The 18,242-nt window shown below is 44.9% G+C and overlaps 2 protein-coding genes across 6 annotated transcripts in view; one reads left to right on the forward strand and one right to left on the reverse strand.

Moving 5' to 3' along the window:
* fam83d (family with sequence similarity 83 member D) lies at window positions 1-6,981 on the reverse strand. Its single transcript, XM_032550214.1, has 4 exons — window positions 6,470-6,981; window positions 2,319-2,486; window positions 2,094-2,218; window positions 1-1,158 (listed from the first exon to the last, which is right to left on the reverse strand). Exons 1-4 carry the CDS (start codon window positions 6,950-6,952, stop codon window positions 312-314), a joined length of 1,623 nt encoding a protein of 540 aa, XP_032406105.1. The 5' UTR covers window positions 6,953-6,981; the 3' UTR covers window positions 1-311.
* zhx3a (zinc fingers and homeoboxes 3a) overlaps window positions 6,880-18,242 on the forward strand; it is a 23,652-nt gene continuing 12,289 nt past the window's right edge. Inside the window, exon 1 of one of the 5 annotated variants that reach the window (XM_032550210.1) lies at window positions 6,880-6,991. The gene's annotated coding sequence lies outside the window, so the exon portion shown is untranslated. Of the gene's footprint in view, window positions 6,992-10,555; window positions 10,913-11,002; window positions 11,493-11,531; window positions 11,635-18,242 lie in introns of those variants that run through there. The other 4 variants (XM_032550212.1, XM_032550206.1, XM_032550211.1 and 1 more) reach the window with 4 other exon arrangements.

Genomic DNA, 18,242 nt, shown 5'->3' on the forward strand with positions numbered 1-18,242 from the left:
AAGACATGCGGGTCCGGGAGTCGAACCCGCGACGGCCGCTTCGAGGACTCAGGGCCTCCAAATATGGGTCGCGCTAACCACTACGCCACCACGGCACGCCCTTTCTGGCATAATTTAATGGTAATTTACAACCCAGCACCTAAAAAATATAGAGAAATCTTCAGGAAAAAAATGTCAACTAAGAATTAAAACAAAGAAAATATCTATAATAACATTTTCAGTAGAAGCCAAAAGTGTTCATTTAGAACAAAGGAAGCCTCTCAACACCTCGTTGCCCGCTCCCTTACAGCCTTAAAATCCCTGCAGATGAGCTAGTGCATACATCTGGCTCTTGGCCACGTGCCCATGCCCCCACTTTCGGCAGGCGGTCCGGGATTTGTGTCTTTGTGGATCCTCTGCCTACTGCCGCCAGTGGCTCCGATGCCCTGAGTCACGTTGGTGACGTCCACCAGCTCTCGCCTCTCGGTCAGGGAGGTCACGATGTGTTCCAGTTTGGAGCGGATGGCTGAGTAGTGGCTCCGCCGCTCTTTGGACAGCTCATGAAGGGCGTCCTTTAGAGAAGTGTCCGGATCTGCGTGGGGTGCTGGGACTTGCCTGGGGGATCTGTCCTGTCGCGATGTTTTGGCTACGGTAGTCGGGCTGAGGTGCTGAGCGTCGGTCTGTGTGTCGCCGTCTGTCACCGAACGGCTGGTCTGGGTCGAGACGTGGCGGGAGGCGGCAGCGGGGCTCGCTGCGTCTTTCTCTGCATGCCGCTCTGCGGGAGGACGATCATTTGCGGTAGCAGCCAAGACCTCTTCCTGGAAGAGCTTCTGCTCCATCGTGCCCCCGTCTATGGTGGAGGAGTCGGACACCGGGCTGGTTTGACCGGTACTCGGAGAGGAAGGCTCGCGTAATGTCTGGGGTTTACGGCTGGGGGTGCTGGTCAGGTGAACCGGCTCGGCGGGCTTCTCTCTGCTCACGAGAGGCGAGCAGGCGGCTGAGTGTTTGATGCTGAGGTGCTCAAAGACGCCGCTGCCTCGGACGCTCTGAGGCCCGCGGGCGCTGATGGGCTGGGACTGGGCGTAGAGGATGCGGAACTCCTCATCGAACTTCTCTGTTATCTGACCCGAGAGCTCGATCAGGTTGCTGCTGTTCAGTTTGCCGTCAGTCCAGTTGAACCTGGAAACAGGAAGAGGATTCATCAGGCTGCACGTTTGAATACAGGAAGACACAAATACTTGAATCCAACAATCGATGGTGGGCACCACCAACTAGAAAGTTAGCTGCGCTAACGCTAAAACACTACCCCAAAACGGTATTTAACAGAAGCTAACATTAAGCGATACACCAACATTGTATTTAGCTGACACACCAAAACTGCATTTAGCTCCTGCACTGTATTTAGCAGGAGCTAAATGCAGTGCTACACCAACACAGTATTTAGAGGTAGCTAACACTAAAGTTACACACCAGCATAGCATTTAGGGCAAGCTAACGCTCAAACTCTACATCAACAGTCTTTTCAGAAGCTAATGCTGAAGCGACACACTATCATGGTACCTAGTGGACGCCAACGCTTAAGTGCTACACAAACACGGTTTTTAGCAGAAGCTAAAGTGCTAATTTCTATTCAAATATTTCTGCCCTTGAAAGACTACAGCCCTCTATCACCAATTTAATTTTCACATTTAACATGTTTTATAATGCCCTTAGATAAAAGAATATTGTATGTAGCTTATATCTTTTTCTCTGTTGTCCGTGTTTTATTTAGTTTCTTTGCGTTTCCTGTGTGAAATAAAGTCACAGTGAAAAGAGCGTGAACGTAAACGTCTAACAACTTGAAGAATTCCTCACAGTCGATAACCAAAACTGCAACAAAGATGTCGAACTTTATTGAACTGGAAGTTTGCAAATTAATGCCTCAAAATTTATCAGGAAATGTGAATTTAGGGGAAGCCAAGTGTGCTAAACATTTTTAAAGTTAGCTAACGCCCTAGACAAAAAATTAGCTCTGCTATTATTGGTTTTGCAAAATGCTTTTTACAATAATACCCTCCTTTGTGTTGCTGTATCACATAACATACAGTCAGGTTGGTGGTCCAACGGCGCCGTACCTGTATGAACCCGTGGCCACTCTGTTCCCATCGATCAGCATGAAACGCTCATGAACTTTCCCGGTGATCCTGGCTCCAGACCTCATGTAGTAAGTCGTGCCAGCGACGGTTCGCACTCTCATTTGCTGCAAAGGACCGAGGGCAAATTGTTTGGCTGTGATGCTCATCTGCTGCTCATGTTGTGCCCATAAAGGCACGGCCAGCTGAACCGAAGCAACCACATACCCGCAGGTCATCCAGGCGAACGCCGACGTTCCTGCACATCCTCAGGAAAGCGGGAGCGCATGACTGGTCGAGCAGGATGTAGACGGGCACCCTGCGGTGGGAGCACGCCTCCTGGAGATCCCTAAAGATATCCAGGTCCGTGAGGGAGTCCGTCACTATGGCGATCACCTGCAGTGGAAACAAGAAAAGAAAAGAAAAAAGTAAAATAAAAAATTCACAGAGGTAATATAATAAAATTCCTGTTCGGGCCGCCGCTCGCAAGATCTAGCACATGATTGTGTTTTCATTATTATCAAACACAAGGCCTCATTCAAGCAGGGCTGCGGAGCCCTGTCACACACTCGCGCTGTGATTTGTGTGCACGCACGCGCGCTCGCTCATGAGCTTTCTATTGACTGTGGTCCGTTGCCATGGAGATCGCCCGTGATGCTTGGTCAGCAAACAAATGAATCTTGTACAGAAGAAATGTAGGTGCGCTGGAGGGCTTTCCTCTTTCTTCCTGTGGATTTTTTTTTTTTTTTTTTTTTTGGGCCGTTGAGATTCGTCTTTTTCACACCGACGAATGGAATTTCGCATGCCGCGGTAAAGGTTGCGTGTCGAGGATTAGACATGGGTGTATCTTCGATTCGAGGCTTCAAACTGGTGTTATTCACACGCAGCTTGTCAAGAGAGCTCCCACAACCCCGTCCCGTTTTTCTTTTGGGGAGACGAATCTCAGCGGCCCTGGATGGGGGTCTGCCGTGTGCGGATGCTTTTAAGAGGCAGAGATGAAGGCTGCTGCTTTGAGCACACCAGTAAACACAGCGGCGATACAGTGAGTGGCTTCCATATACTTACAGAGGCGCTTCACACTGAGCTGTTTAACATCACAAAGGAACAAAAGGGCCTCGTCGTACAGGAAGGTTCCTACACATTTTCACTTTCAAATCCCTGTGCGGCAATTAAAAATTGGGACAAACACAATGAATAAATGCTTATGGATGACAATTTGTTCATTTATTGGTGTATTTATTTCATCATTTGTGTGTTTACTCATGCCACGGCCTTTACTGGTTTGCTGTTTGAATGTAGCTTTTGTGCTTGCTATAGAATAAAAAGGTAAAACATTATATTCCCACACTCAAATTACTAGAGTTGTCTTCTTTTGTTGTCATTTGGAAATATAAACACAAACGTTTACTCTGAATTTTTGGCTTGTGCGTCTACAGTGGTCAGGATTTACACACGGAGAGTCAAGAAAAACGGTAGGATGGTGACAGACAGAAATATCGGGCTGAAATCAACCCAGATTTTCTTCAAACTGGGCGTTTGGCCGATACTTGGTGGAGCCGATCTGATTCGCCTCAGCCAAGATCTTCACAATCAGACACAGTCAACGCTAAACTTTTCATTTATACTCGAAAGCAGTTAAAACAACTTTGTACTGTTCGGCGCAATTCAACAAAATAAGATGCGACATTATGACACCTGACCGTGTCAGTTATAAAAACCAAAACAAACAAAAATCGGTCTGGATGGGTGATCGGCTAGAAACCTGCAATCGGTGCGCTGGGTTTGAAGGAGACTAACTGATGACTCCGAGGCGATTTAAAATGTGAACGTGACCATATTTTCCTCATGTTTGCACTTGTTTCTCTAACGTCGCCGATTCTCACACAAAAATACAAACGTTCAACGTTCTTTTTAAAACAATAATAATAATTATTTTTAAAAAGCCACAACACTGGTCCTCCACTCGCTCTGCCTGCAGCTGATGCCAAATATGTTGACTTTTCTCCACATCTGTGCCATCTCTGCTCGTTTCATCTGTTTAACTTTTATTTCCTTGTGGGATTTAATGGACCGTCGGAACTGCAGTTTAGGGTCTGCTTAAGCTCAACGAAACTGCCAAAAATAATCATGAGACCTTAATGCCTGAGGCTGTTCAAAAAGCTTTTCTGTTTGTCCAACACAAAAACTGAGACGCCTTCTGTCAAAACTTCGCAACAAGAGCCTTAGACAGGAGCTCCAAACTCGCTTCGTCAACGCAGTATTTTGAAGTTTGTCAAAATAACTCGCAGGATCATGAATTTCAGCACTTTTTTCAATATATTTCACCACGTTCTTACAAAAACATGACGATACAACGGTCCTAATTTATATCAGTTAATGTTATAGTCTGATTATGGAATGACTAAAAATAGTGCTCCACAATACCATCAATTTGCAACATCAGTGTGCACGATATTACTAGGGCAATGCAGAGGTGAGTCATATGGACTTAAAGTTTTATTAGTACCACAACAGTATTTTGCAGCACTATTGTGATAACGACAATAGTGACAATAAGAACTATTTATTACATATTTATTAGGTAACTATGCAACTGTGACTGTGTGTCACAGCAATTATATAACCCCACAAACATAAATAATGCTCTTGAAAAAACATCCCCATTTGTAATACACACTTTAGGACACCAATCACATAGAGAAGTGTGATTTGCGTCACTAAGCTTTACACGGTAACTGTATTTTCAAATTTATTGCCGTTTTTAATGCCTTCATTGGACAAACAGCGGACAAATTTGTAGAACTAGCAAACCCGACAATAAGAACAGTTTGTTTTTTTTTTTGGGGGGGGGGGGGGGGGGGGGGGGGGGGGGTCGAAACATCATCAAATGGATTTTATCGTGACAAAGAAAATTCAAAAATTCTTGTGACAAAAAATTCGTCACGATAAATGATAAAAAGGCCACACCTAGAACAAACAAATTCAGAAATCAAGAATTCACACTTCCCGTACCGGCCACGTCTGTTTGACGGCGTCTCAGTGCTCCAGATGTCCACATCTGGCACCAAGGAAAGGTGGACTTGTCACAACTAATTTCGCTGTCAATGTGATATCGCACCAACAGTTTGTGTGAGCCGACAAACCGCCCGAGTAGATTTTGGAGCATCTGCTTGCACTTCAATGTGAAACTGATCTCATCGATCCCCGCAATGAGTCTCAAAAATCAGCCGCATTCTCCTTTGGCTCTGCCAGGAGAGAGGGCGGACTGACTGGCCCCACCCACAAGGTCATGTCTCCACATGGCTGGTTAACAATAGCCACCCCACTGTTGCCAACTTAGCAACAGTGGGGTGGGCTATTGTTGCTAAGTAACAACAGTACTTACTGTACTGTAAGTACTTACAGTTTAGCAACTTTCAGAAAAAAAACAACAACAAAAAAACGGCCTCAGCAGGTCAGGCTTTTTAAAGATCGATGTTCAGCCAGAAAACTATAATCGATGCAAGTTACTGATTTTGTCATTGCATGATTTTCTACCGCTACGTAACCTTACTTTTAAAGATTTGATATTACGGTGGTAAAGGAGCTGGAGAAATGTAAAGGATATTAAGCCGGTGCACTGGATGGAGGGAAGTTTAGGAGAAAGTCTGGAAATGCATACACTTTCCCTGCTCCACTTTCATTCTCCGTGCTCGTCCTCACCTTGGAGAATACCTCAACTCCACGCTTTTCCAGGAAAACAGATACCAAAACACACACACACACAGCCCCTGCCTTAAAGGTGCGAGTCAAAGACAAAATGTGTGTTTGGAGCTTCCTGGTGAAGCAGGGAGCTCAATGTGTCCTGCAGGTGAGCAAAGCAAGTGGAGGCACATCTGGCACGCAGGTCCCACACGGGCCTGAGGTGCTTTTCCGCCTGCAAGATCCCTGTAAACTGGAAAGTCTCTGTACACAACCAGAGTTTAGACTGACGACAGGTCCCATTTCAAACTGTTTGTTTGTTTTTTTATCTTTTGAGATAGTACAAGCATTTGGCCTGAGATCATTGCTGATTGAAAAAGCTAAAGCTGAATTTGTAAGAATCAGACATGTGTCTGACTCCATGGAGACAATCTGGAGTGTATTTCCAGGAAGGGCCAAAGAGGATTTAGGAATTTCCCTGGAATTTATGTCAAGAGAAAGGTCTGCTTGATTACATGTTACACAACACTGCATAATAATAAGCCTCTTACAGTATAAAAAACAAAAACACAGTATTCTGCAGCCCTCAGAGTGACAGAGCAATATATAAAAAAGTACTGGCACTAGCTGAAAATTCAGGACTTCCAGTAAAGTGTGTTTTCAGTTAGAGAATATATTATTTTTATTGGGATTTTTACCTCTTTTGCACTTTTGATCATCCGCCTAGCAGCCTCTTTGCAGGCGTAAATAGTCTCTCCATAGCTGGGCTGGAAGTGAGCCACGGCCCGCGTCACTCCCCGGTAAGAGCCCGCGGTGAAGGCGGGCCATCCGATCTCCAGCAGCGGCGGCTCCACGTCGGACACCTCGGGGAAGTAAGTGACCGAGGAGCAGTCCAACGAGCTGCCGAGCGAATGCTCCAGCTCCTCCCCGTGAACCGACACGCACTGCGGCGGAGGCACGGCGGCGCTCCGGATCCGCTGGATCTCATTGTCCGACAGAAAGTTGGGAATCCTCTCCCTCCTTAGGAAATCCAGAAAGTTCTCGACCCCGCCGGAGAGCAACTCCTCCAGAGCCAGCCGGTGCCTCTCGTTGTAGACTTCCTGCAGGTTGACAACGTCGGCCGCGGCGGGTCTTTGACTCAGCCTCAACGGGGAGTCGTCCAACGTCTGCGACAGAGCCATGGCTGGGACTTCTTCCCTCCGTCAACGGTAGCAGCACAGGTAACGTTCTCACCTCCAGGAAGGAGGAGAAATTTGTATTTTGTCTCTTCCCTCCGTTGCTACCCGTCCAGCCCGCGTATTGGCTGGTGGACGCTGGTCTAACCTGAATGGCGGCTCCGGGCTCGTCTACTCGGGGTGTCAATCTGAGCTGCGGCGGCTCTCATTGGCTCGTTTGGAGGAAAACAAAACCTCCTGTACGGCCCCCTCGCGCTCTGCTGTGGTCCGGTTACAGACCAGAGATCAGAACAGGCCCGAGACCTCTCACTCTGACGGCTTTTCCTTTCAGTGACAGAAGAAACCACGTCCCCGCGTGTTCTCGCATGGTTGACTCTGAACTTGAACTCCAAGCTACAAAGAGGTTTAACTAGCACACAGTTTTTTTTTATTAGAAAGACTAAAGACGAAGCCATTTTTAATCCAACATGTGACAACATTTAACGTTTTTAACGTTTTTGAGTCATCACGATGTTTATCCTGTAAAATGACGTGGGGAAAAAAGCATTAAAATGAATAGCATAGTAACTTGTTTCAATGGTTAAATGGACAGGTTATAGCATTATTCACGACAGAAAAACATTTAATTCAGATTGCTTATTTAAACAAATAAGTACATGATACAATACTATTATTAAAAATAGTAAGGCAGTAATTTTTCTTACAAAACTACAGCATCCTGGCTTTTTTTTTTATTATTTTTTTTTTTACATCTGTCTAAATTATTTGTTTTGATTTTTATACAGACGAGCAAAAATATAGGACAAATACCTTTTATAGTTAGCATTTGTTTTCAAGTGTTTATTTTGTAGAACATTGTGTTCTGCTGGCTGCTCAACACTCTGGAAATTACAAACAGCTGAAATTTTCTGATTTGAATGCCAGGGAAACTGTGCCAGAGCCTTGTTCACCCAGCTGACCAGCAGCAACAGGTGGGGGAGGGGCAGTGATCTCCTACACACTTATTTTGCACACAGCTGGAGTAAAAAAAAACCCCAACTAATAATTAATATAAAATAATAATGCAAAACAAAAAACATATTAGTTTCAGTGTTATTTTAAAAATAATGGTACAGTATTGGTGTCACCCTGAAGGCCTGAATGTTGACATATACATTAAAAAAAAAAAAATCATCTTCATGATCTAGAAAATACCTCCAGTTTGGGTTTTCGTCCTGGCTTTTTGCTGAGGCTTTTTGGTTTATTTACATGTCACAAGTAAACAACTAATGTCATCAGTACAGACAGGTCAAACACACATAGTGCTGTACAGAAATAAAACAACCAAATTAAATTGACAGATTCATATTCAGTTGTACAGAGTCCAATTTGATCCTGTTTATAGTACAATTCAATCACACGCAATTTAGAACATCAAATGTGGAAAAAAAATGACGCATCTCGACAGTCCAGGCGTCGTCTTTCCTGAACGACTTCACAAATCACATCATTTGCACAAAAAAATATCTCAAGTGTTACAAATTGAGGAGAATTTCAATATGATGTTAAGAGAAGAGCACTAAGGTCAACCTCAAGGCCATTAATGTTTTGTTGTGTGTGTGTGTGTGTATTTTTTACAGTACATAAAAAACAAGCTTTTTCAGGAAACACAACATACATTTAACTGAGCTGTAAATGAACAATGAGCTAAAGATGTTCCCCTTCAAACAGAATAACACCATCTACAGAGAAGTATATCAAATGAGACAAAAAAAGTAAAAGAAATTAAAAGTAAATTTAGAGTTGCAGCACAGTGGAATATAAGGTCGTATACTCAAGGCTTTGACTGCATGTTGAAAGGCTAATATGTTTTAGAGAAGCTCTGATTGCAGCTTCCAAGGACTGCCAGGGAAGCCAACAGTCTTGGATTCATTGAAGAAAGCTTCAGTTCAGTTCATGCAGTACGTTGTGTATCACATGTGGGGGGAAAAAAGTGGAAGTTTGTTGGATGAAACAGGACAGCATCTTTTCAAAGATCTAAAATCTATGTTAGAGTATCTCAACAGGCTTGTCCTTTCCATGAAAAATGAACATCTAAGTGTTCATTTGGTTCAGGTGGGTTTTATTTCTCGATGGAAATTTGAGAGTTGTATTTAGTTTGACGGAAAAAAAAAATAGCAGTGATCAGCTTAAAGTTTAAACTGAGTATTAAAGTAAAAATTAAAACAGACTTCAACACCGTCCTTGCAGTCCTCCAGCTTCACACACCACACCTTTAGGAAATGCAAATATCATTTTAATCCTAATCTTAGGCAGAGTCGTTGCACACTAGAGTCCTTATGCTAGCTAGGTCGTGTTCTTCTGCAATCCTGCTAGCCAGAGTGTTTTTGCTTTAATGGTGGGTGATTCATCTGTCTCATAGATAATTCATCTCCCCCCCCCCCCCCCCAACCCTCTTCCTGACTGTATACAGCTACAGGCAACTTCTGAATCCGGTAAAGGACATAATGGAAAGGCAGAGTAAATCCATTTTTGTGATACTGGAGGCGTGTAGGACTATTGGTCCCATGTGTTCTTCTGCTCAGAGTATATTTCTGCCTGCATGCATGGAGGGCCTACCAGAGCAGCCCACCCACTTGTTACACACACACACACACCCCCACACACACACACCCACACACACACACCCCCCCCCCACACACACACACACACCCACACCCACACACACACACACACGATCCTTATATAGATCTACACATTTATAAACGTGTGTGCCAAAACTTCAGGGCCTTCTGAACGTTATTGCCACGTTATTCTGTGATGTTGTCACCATTTTCTGTGAAACTATTTAGTTTAATCCCGTTTTCACCATCTATTTTCGTGCCATACATTAATTCCAGCTCGTTCCGGTGTGTTTGGGGCCCGCGCGCTCCTCTCTATACGCGCTTTTACGCACAGAAAAAAAAGGGCCATCAGGGTCACGAAGGGCCGCAGCCGCGCAAATCATATTTTACAATCATATCAGTACAGCAGCTCTAATTTGATTCAAAGGGAAGTTATCCTCCTGCGTTTAAAAACACACACACACACACACACGGATAGCGTAGGCTACGGTTACGGCGCATCTGCACAAATTTGCTCTCAAATAATTACGCGCGTGTGTAAAAATGTCCATTTGAGCCGGTGGGCTGACAGGCATGTGCTTTAAATGACAGCTCCCACAACGGCGATACACAGCACACACAGCCCATTAAGGCTTTTTTTCTTCTTCTTCCTCCTCCTTCTAATAAGACACGCATCTAATGGAACACGCATGTTACTTAATTAATGGGATTTTTGGAAGGGGAAGCCTTCGGGGCGCATGAATTTAGATCAGATTCCTAATTTAAACAATAAATCCATCAGCACCGCTTCACGAGCTATAAGAATAAACAAAAATGTGCAGAGGGTATCAGTGTACCCTCCATTTTTTTTTCTTTTGGTACAAGCACTCACTCCACTCACTCACTCACACACACACACGCCCACACACACACATGCATATATCCCCATCTCATCCCCGCCCCTCTCCAAAATTTTAGATGAAAGGGCTTTTGGATTTTGGATGACGCTCCGCGTCACGTGTTCATAGGAAATACACTCGCTATAATTTTTTGGAGCTCCCTCGTCCTGCGCCGCCGACCATAGTTGTTTTTGCCGTCCTCGTACAGTGGAGCTGACGGCTTTGGGAAGGTAGCGCAATGTAACATACCTTGCTGTGGTCACCGACGGGTTCACGCTAGTTCACTGGGTTCACTTAAGGGGAGCAGCCGCCCCCTCTTTCCCCCTTTTTTTTTTATATATATATAAAAAAAAAAAAAACAACAACAACAAAAAAAAACTCGACTTCTTCTTCTCAAAGCGAAACGAGCGGAGCCAAAATAATTCATTTATGTATTAATGTCGGATTCCATCTTTCCCACTGCCGCCGCCGCCGCCGCCGCTGAGGTAAGGACTCAACCACTCTCCCGCAGCCCCATGGACGCATACACACACACACACACACACACACACGCACCGACACACACACACACACACACGCCTCGGTATATCCCCGCGGTGCGGTTTCCAAAGTTGTTTACTGAATATATATGTCGCCGTTGAATATTGGATTTTGAGCTCGCGCCGCGGTGAAGGCAGCACATATCAAGTCGCCAATGTATAAAATGGCGACAGTAGGTGGAGGAAGGGGGAGTGGAGGATTTTTTGGAACTATAAGGTTATACGGAGCGCCGTCGGCAGGGTCGGCTCCGAGGCGGTGTGTGTGTTGCCCCCACAACCCGTGCGAGCGGAGTGAAACGGGTTAATTCGGCAGTTTGTTATAGTTGGGCTCCAGCAGCGGGATCTCACCCCCCGTTCTGCCTCTCTATACTATGTGGCGTATCTGCTTATTTTATTGCACAACGCGCCGTGTTTCTCCACTGCGCTTCTTTAGTTGTGAAAGACTTTTGAACACAGCGCGTGTCCAACTACATGTTCAAATCGTTTTTCTTTTCACTCTTTATTACTTTCTCCCTCACGGCGCAAGGTAGGCCATTATATGTGGATTAATTTTTTCCTTTTTTTTAATTCCCGTCTCTTCCTCCTACCAACATGTGCTGCTACCATACGCGCATATACACAGGGCCGGTCCAAGGTTATATGAGGCCCTAAACCAGCGGGCGGGCCACGTGAGTAACTGAGGTTATTGTTGATGATCTGATCATTTAGGTAAGTCAGTTATTCCCAAAACACGTTAATATGTTCGAATATGATTTTTACCTATTACATAACATTATCATATCAAAATGTGTATAAGAAAAAAAATACCTCAACAACTTGTATTTCATAAAAAAAATATTATTGCTTCCAACAATCTCTTATCTTTCATTTATAGAGTACTATTATCTATTACATATACTTATTGTTTTGGCAGTAAATGTCTATCCAACAAGCTGATTAGCATGTAAATACCTATTCATGACAAAGGAAATAGGGTTACAGCCATCCTTTGCTATTATAATAATGCATATGAGTTATAGGCACAGATGTCAAGATTCTGATACTATCTCTTTTTTAATAAGAGCCAACACTGATGCTCACCCATGCTAATGTTGCTACGCTAAACAGAGACTCGACAGGATCCCCGCTTATCAAAATGACAATTCATGCATGTTTAACATGAGATTTTTATTGACAAAAGTGAGACAATTTGGAACAGCTAATGGGCTGGGTTTGGCTAACAGGCAGTGAAAGAAAAGCTGACCTCTAGCTCATTGTACAGGGGTGGTTCTTGGATGTATAGCTGCTTGATGTAAAGTTTCCCTGAATAAATTATCAATGCACAATAACTCAATAACTAATCATAGGTAATCTGTGTTCAGTGTAAAATTGTCCAGGTTTTGTTGGTCTAAGTATTGAGGGTTTGTATCTACAGGTGAGCTAATGCAGTTCATATTGCTTTAAAAGAATCAGTTGAAAGTTGACATCTTCAGTAATGTTAGCCACCAACTGCATCTGGCCATATTTACAAACTGCATGGCAGGAGGGGGTGGATATTAATACTTTTTATTGAAGTACCCGTGCTGCCTCCCCGTAACTCAAGGGCGCTCTGGGCAAAACGCCACTGCCGTCAGGGTTCTTACATATTCTGTGAGGAGAGGTGAAGTTTTTGTTTTGTTCAGGCGCAACCGTAAGGAACAAAGACTCATTAAACTAGGATTCTGTTGATGTGACTTTAAAATTATGGTTTTCCTCAGCGTTCGTACAGTTTGTACATTTTTAAGCCTACAGGGTGCCTAAGCAGTCACAAAGTTCTCTTGCACCTCAGGCTGTAAATCAGGGACCTGCAGATATTTTGCAAACTGAAGATTACCACCGAGGCATTGGATTCGCAAATATGAGCGGCTGTAGGTCACATTCTATGTCTGTACATAAATATTGACAGAGCTTTGAGTGCCATGTGTCTCCCTGTGCCTTTAGGGTGCTGACTAATGTGCCATTTGTGAATTTTGTGGGACCGAAGTCCACAGCTCAGGACACAACCCAAAACTATCCAAGCAGACGAGCGTGAATGAGTGGTCTTTTTTTTTTTTTTTGGAAAACATCTTAATCACTCAACAGTGTAATCTTATTTATATATGTGTGTGTGTGTATATTATGTAGATCAGATATTGTGAAGCTCTTCTCTCTGCTGTGAAAGTAGGCGTTTTTGGACTCCAGCTGTGGCGGGCCGCAGTCCGTTCTCTAGCGGGCGGTTTCTACCCTCCGATTGTTAATTTGCAGGAGTGCATGATGTCCAGCAAAACAAAGAGAAATGAGCTCTGGCTGTGCCGCTCCGGCAGACCGTGCGTGCTGAGCTCGGCCCGGTAAGCTCAGTGTGTGCGTAGGGTTTTTTACTCTCTTTTTTTTTTTTTTTTCACTCCGGTAGGGCGCTTACACTGGGGGAATGTCAATTCCCTTTTGTGGATCCCTGGGAACAGTCTTCCATCTCCCTTCTCGGAACTGCTCTAATGAGGCCAGGCATATTGCTTTTCATCCCGCACTCCCTGCAATTAGGCACAGCTCATAGTTTTCGTTATGGCCCCAGCTGAGTGTTTGTATACAGACACACAGAACGCAGCGGGCCAAGAGTGCCCATTTCCCCCATGAACGACATGCCACCGCTCATATTCCGGGAATAATGCACTTCTCGGGATCGGCTGTGTTCCGACTTCTAAAGGCAACAGACGGTATGTTTTTGTCTGCCTTCCACGGCTCAAAATGAATCCCATGCCAGAGAATACAGAGGAGAGGGTCATATGGTCATGATTTGCAGATTTAGCCGACATGCAGTGTATAACATTCCTCGAGTTCAGAGGAGGGAGAGAGAGAGAGAGAGAGAGAGAGAGAAAAACCTACAGTCTAATGCCAACCGGATCTTCAAACTGTTTTGACATAAACCGATCTTTTGCAGAAAATTCTCCAAACGACAACACAGAGTCCCCATTTTTTCCCTTCCTGAAAGGACGGCGGTCCTCACAGGTTCACTTCTATTTGGGTCTTTCATCCCTCTTGGAGTTGCTTTTGTCGCCGGACCAATGCCGTATCGAAGCCCAGCCCGCTCCAAGAGCCCCACTAAACCAGCATGTTTGCATAGTTCCAACCAAAAGAAATGTTTGTGCTCTGAAAAAAAAAAAGCCTTGAGGCTATAGTGGGTGGTGAAGGGGTGGGGTCGTTGGAAGAGCCCCTGCCTCTTTTCTCTGTCCCATGCAGGAAAGGTTCAGTCAGCAGGAGCTGGCATTTGCCAGGCTGTGGTGGTTTTGAAGAGGCTGTAATGTCAGCCATTTTAAGATGGACACTACAATGGGCGCTGTGCCGCCATCTTTCCTTCTTTTCGCCTTAATTTCTCCCCTTTTACGAGCGTCTGTAGTTTCAGCTATGCAGCTGAGGAAGTTATTCATTAAAAGCGATGTAAAAGGATGCGTGACTCAGATGCTTTTTTGGGTGTATTTGCCTGTCATTCATCTGGGCTGCAGATGGGAGCGTTGGTACGGCGAGGGCTCCATCAGACGCCAGGTCAGAGGGTGGCGAGGTACGCACCGTATCGCCTCAGCCCGCAAGGCCTTCACGATGGCTTCACAGGACGAAAAACCCCCAGATAGGGGGGGATCATTTGTAGCTTGTTCAGCTGTGATATTCCTCCCATCAGGCCCCTTCAACCGGAGCAACACAGGTGCGGGGGGAGGCGGTCGCGGGCCTTGACCAAAGCTGAACCTCGCGCCTTGTGTGGACTTTTCAAACCCAGCCGGCGGGGCGTTGGGATTAGGTCTGCCCCTCTCCGGATGCAGTCCAAGGAATTCAGCATGCGTGTGGGCGTGTGTGTGTGTGTGTGTGTGTGTATTTGTGTCTTGCTGTTTTGGTGGGTGTGGACAGGCGACTGTGTTGTGTGTGGCGTGGTGGGCAAGGGGAAGAGTGGAGTTGCCATGGCGATGTTAACACATGAGTGGCATCACCAACCAGTTTCCCAGTGGACGAGGCTGCAGTTATGGAGGTAAAGGGGTGGGGTGTGTGTGTGTGTGTGTGTTGGAGAGGAGAAGCACGAAGCTGGCCGACAACACCTGCGTCTCAGACATTCAGACATCACTACGAACACAAACACGCCCATCTGAAGGAAAGAAAACAAGCAGACCACACGCAACTCCCCATTCCCCTCACTGCCCAGGGTCTTCATCTGGGCGCTTAGTGGGGACCTGTAGGAGCGCTGCGCTAATGACTCCCATGACTCCATATCACTTTTCTGCACACGTACACCGCCATTCGTGCTCAGAGTGTAAAACCCGCCTGTCCATCTTGTCCCAAACACCCCCCACCTCGAACCGGCGCGTACTGGACAACTGACCAGCCCGAACTCGCAGGAAACACCGGAACAATCGCAGACGGTCCAGTCAGCCATCTTGAGCCTCCCGGCGCTGGATCACGTTCCTCCGTATAAATGAGGCACCATTGTTCCCAGTCCCCCTCTCTGTGGAAGACCGTCGTTTTCCTCTGTCCCTGGCTTATATTTGGGTGTCCAGCTGATCCATTCACATGACATTAATCTCTCTAATGGATGTTTGGCAGAAACGTTTTTTGCTAAACAGACTTTTCTTTTTTTTGATCATTCAAATGTCTGACAGACGCCCCCCCCCCCCACCTTCTTCTTCTCCCTCCATGTTTTCTCCACTTTTTTTTTAAGGACACTCAAGACAGCCGCAGATCACTGTCAGAGCAAATTACACACAAAACAAATGTTGTCATAAGCTTGAGGATTTCAGCTTTTATTTTAGCGTTTTGGGGTTTTTTTGTTCTCGTTTTTTTGTGCGTGTGTGTGTTCTCGCCCCTCTGAGGCTGTCACGCCGTGACGCTCTTTACCAGCTCCTCACTTCTGAGAGCGAAGATTTGGAGAGCCGTGCAGGTGCTAAATGGTGCGGAGGTGAGGAGGGAGTGTGTGCCTACGCAGGGTGTCAGCGGGGAGGAATATTGAAACGGCACAGCCTGTCATCATCCTCATCATCATCAGTCATCCTCTCACTTCACACCCAAACGTCTGAGTTTCGACTTCCTTTGTCCTTTCCTCTCCTCCAGCCTTCATGTGACAGGACGACAAAATAAACGCAAGTCTGCGTTCGCCCGACGTCAGCCGTAGGTGACCCAGCGATCTGGGAGTGTCTGAATCGGTGGACTGTTTTGAATTAAATTTTAGTGTCTAGCAGCCACTTTGCAGCCTCGCTCCTCTTTTCCACTGGTAGCGACTTGCTGTGGATTGCGGATGGGATTCTTTATTTATTTTTTTACTGTTGTAATATTGTAATTACTGCAGCAGTTTATGAGGGGAGGAGAGGGAATACACTCTGGTTTCTCTTAATTGAATTGCTCGACTAGGAACAACACGCTCCAGTATACAAAGCCTTGCCAATGTATTCACACCGCTCGAATTTTTTCACATTTTGTGACTTTAATGCCAGAAACCTCTGTATTTTTATTTGAATTTTGTGTGACAGGCCAGCAGTAAGGACAAGGAAAATGTTACACAGCTTCTTTTTTTTTTTTACTAACAAAAGTGTGGTGTGCATTTGTACTAAGCCCCTTTTTACCAACTCCCCTAAATAAAATCCAGTGCAACCAACTTCCTTTTAGTCACCTATTTAAAGGTGCCCCGATAAATTGTCCAGCTGATAAATTGGCCCCAGTTTCCTTAATTTTGGTAGATCGGAAATCTGACAATACGTATGAGAAACCACCTATTTTTTCCTCCAAATTTATCCACTAATCGTATCTACTTCCGTAAAGGTCTAAAAATCAGCCACTGTTCCCTTCTGGTCTGCCGTGAGAGAGGTTTGACTGACAGATCCGCCCACCAGGTCACGTTGTTAACAACAGTGACCGGTCACCCAGCTGTTTGCAGACAAAAAAATTTAAAAAATTAGTATTTGAATTCAGGCTTTTTAAAGATCGTTGATCGGCCAGAAAACTGCAATGGGTGCACCTCTACACCTAATTGGTAAATTCTGTTACGCTGTGTGCAATTTAATCTCAGGATAAATCCAGCTGTTCCATGAAGGCCTCAGAGGTTTGTTAGAGAACATTAATGCATAAAAAGCATCAACAAGAACAAGGAACACAACAACAAACAGTCAGGGATGAAGTTCTAGAGAAGCTTAAAGCAGGCTCAGGCTATAAAACAATATTCCAAGCTTTGCATACCTCACAGAGCACTGATCAATCCATCATCCAAAATGGAAAGAGTATGACGTAATTGCATCTCCACCCACACATAAATTTTCCACCTAAACTGATGGGTTAGAGAACAAGAGGATTTATAGAAGCAGCCAAGAGGTTCATGGTAACTGGAGGAGCTGCAGAAGATCCATACCTCAAGCTAAAGGTTGAAAGGAAGAGATAAGTTATTCCCGCACGCTGTGAAGGATGGTGGTCTGATCAGAAGAGACTACTGATGTATTCACACCAGCACTGTCTAGTTTGCTCTAGTTCAGAAAGTCCCGTTCGCTTGGGGAGATATGAATGCGCATTTGAACCCTGATGCAGACCTAAAATCAAACTCTGGTCTGCCTAAAAACCTTAGGCTCGGTTCGATAAAGCGAATTTAGGTGCATATATGGATTCAAGTGGACCAGAGACTGCACCAAAAGCAGGAAGTGAACTATAGTGCATGGAATTCTGGGTAAATACAACCAAAACAAATGTGTGACTTTAGCACTAGTGGGAGAAATAGCTCGTTTTTTTTTTTTACCAGAGAACTTCTAAACTGCTAAAATACAAATAAACTCGATTTTTGTTCACATTTTGAGAAGAAGGAAGTTGCGCTCGATGTCTTCTAAGGTATTCCTGTCGTTTCATTCAGTGGTTCTCGGTGTAGCCCACCACAGGCGAGGAGGGGAGCAAGTTTTTCTGTTGGCTTGGATAATTTGACCCGGTGCAGTACCAGCTGAACATGTAACAAATGTTGTAATTTTGGTCCCCAGTTGAACTTTAGAAAACTTTATGCTCTACAAGGAAAATACTATGCATAGAGGAAAATCAACTCCCTAAATACACTATGGTAAAAAAAAAAAAATGGTGGTGGCAGCATCTTTCAATGGGGGATTCTTTTCTTCAATGGGAAACATGGGGCTCGTCAGTGTTGAAGGGGAGATGAATGAATCCAAATAAAGGATAATCCAAGAAAAACTGTTCTAGACTGCAAAAGACTTGGAACTGGGGATTAGCTTCTCCTTCCAACAGGACTACAACCCTAAACACACAGCCGGAAATACGTTGG

Source organism: Xiphophorus hellerii, chromosome 20, assembly GCF_003331165.1.
Source record: "Xiphophorus hellerii strain 12219 chromosome 20, Xiphophorus_hellerii-4.1, whole genome shotgun sequence".
Lineage (NCBI taxonomy): Eukaryota > Metazoa > Chordata > Actinopteri > Cyprinodontiformes > Poeciliidae > Xiphophorus > Xiphophorus hellerii.

Excerpts from the sequence above, each read along its gene's own strand:
- fam83d (XM_032550214.1), bottom strand. The coding sequence starts at position 6,952 with ATGGCTCTGTCGCAGACGTTGGACGACTCCCCGTTGAGGCTGAGTCAA. Across the intron at positions 2,487-6,469 it reads TGATCAAAAGTGCAAAAGAG|GTGATCGCCATAGTGACGGA; the intron begins GTAAAAATCCCA and ends TTTCCACTGCAG. Across the intron at positions 1,159-2,093 it reads GTGGCCACGGGTTCATACAG|GTTCAACTGGACTGACGGCA; the intron begins GTACGGCGCCGT and ends TCCTGTTTCCAG.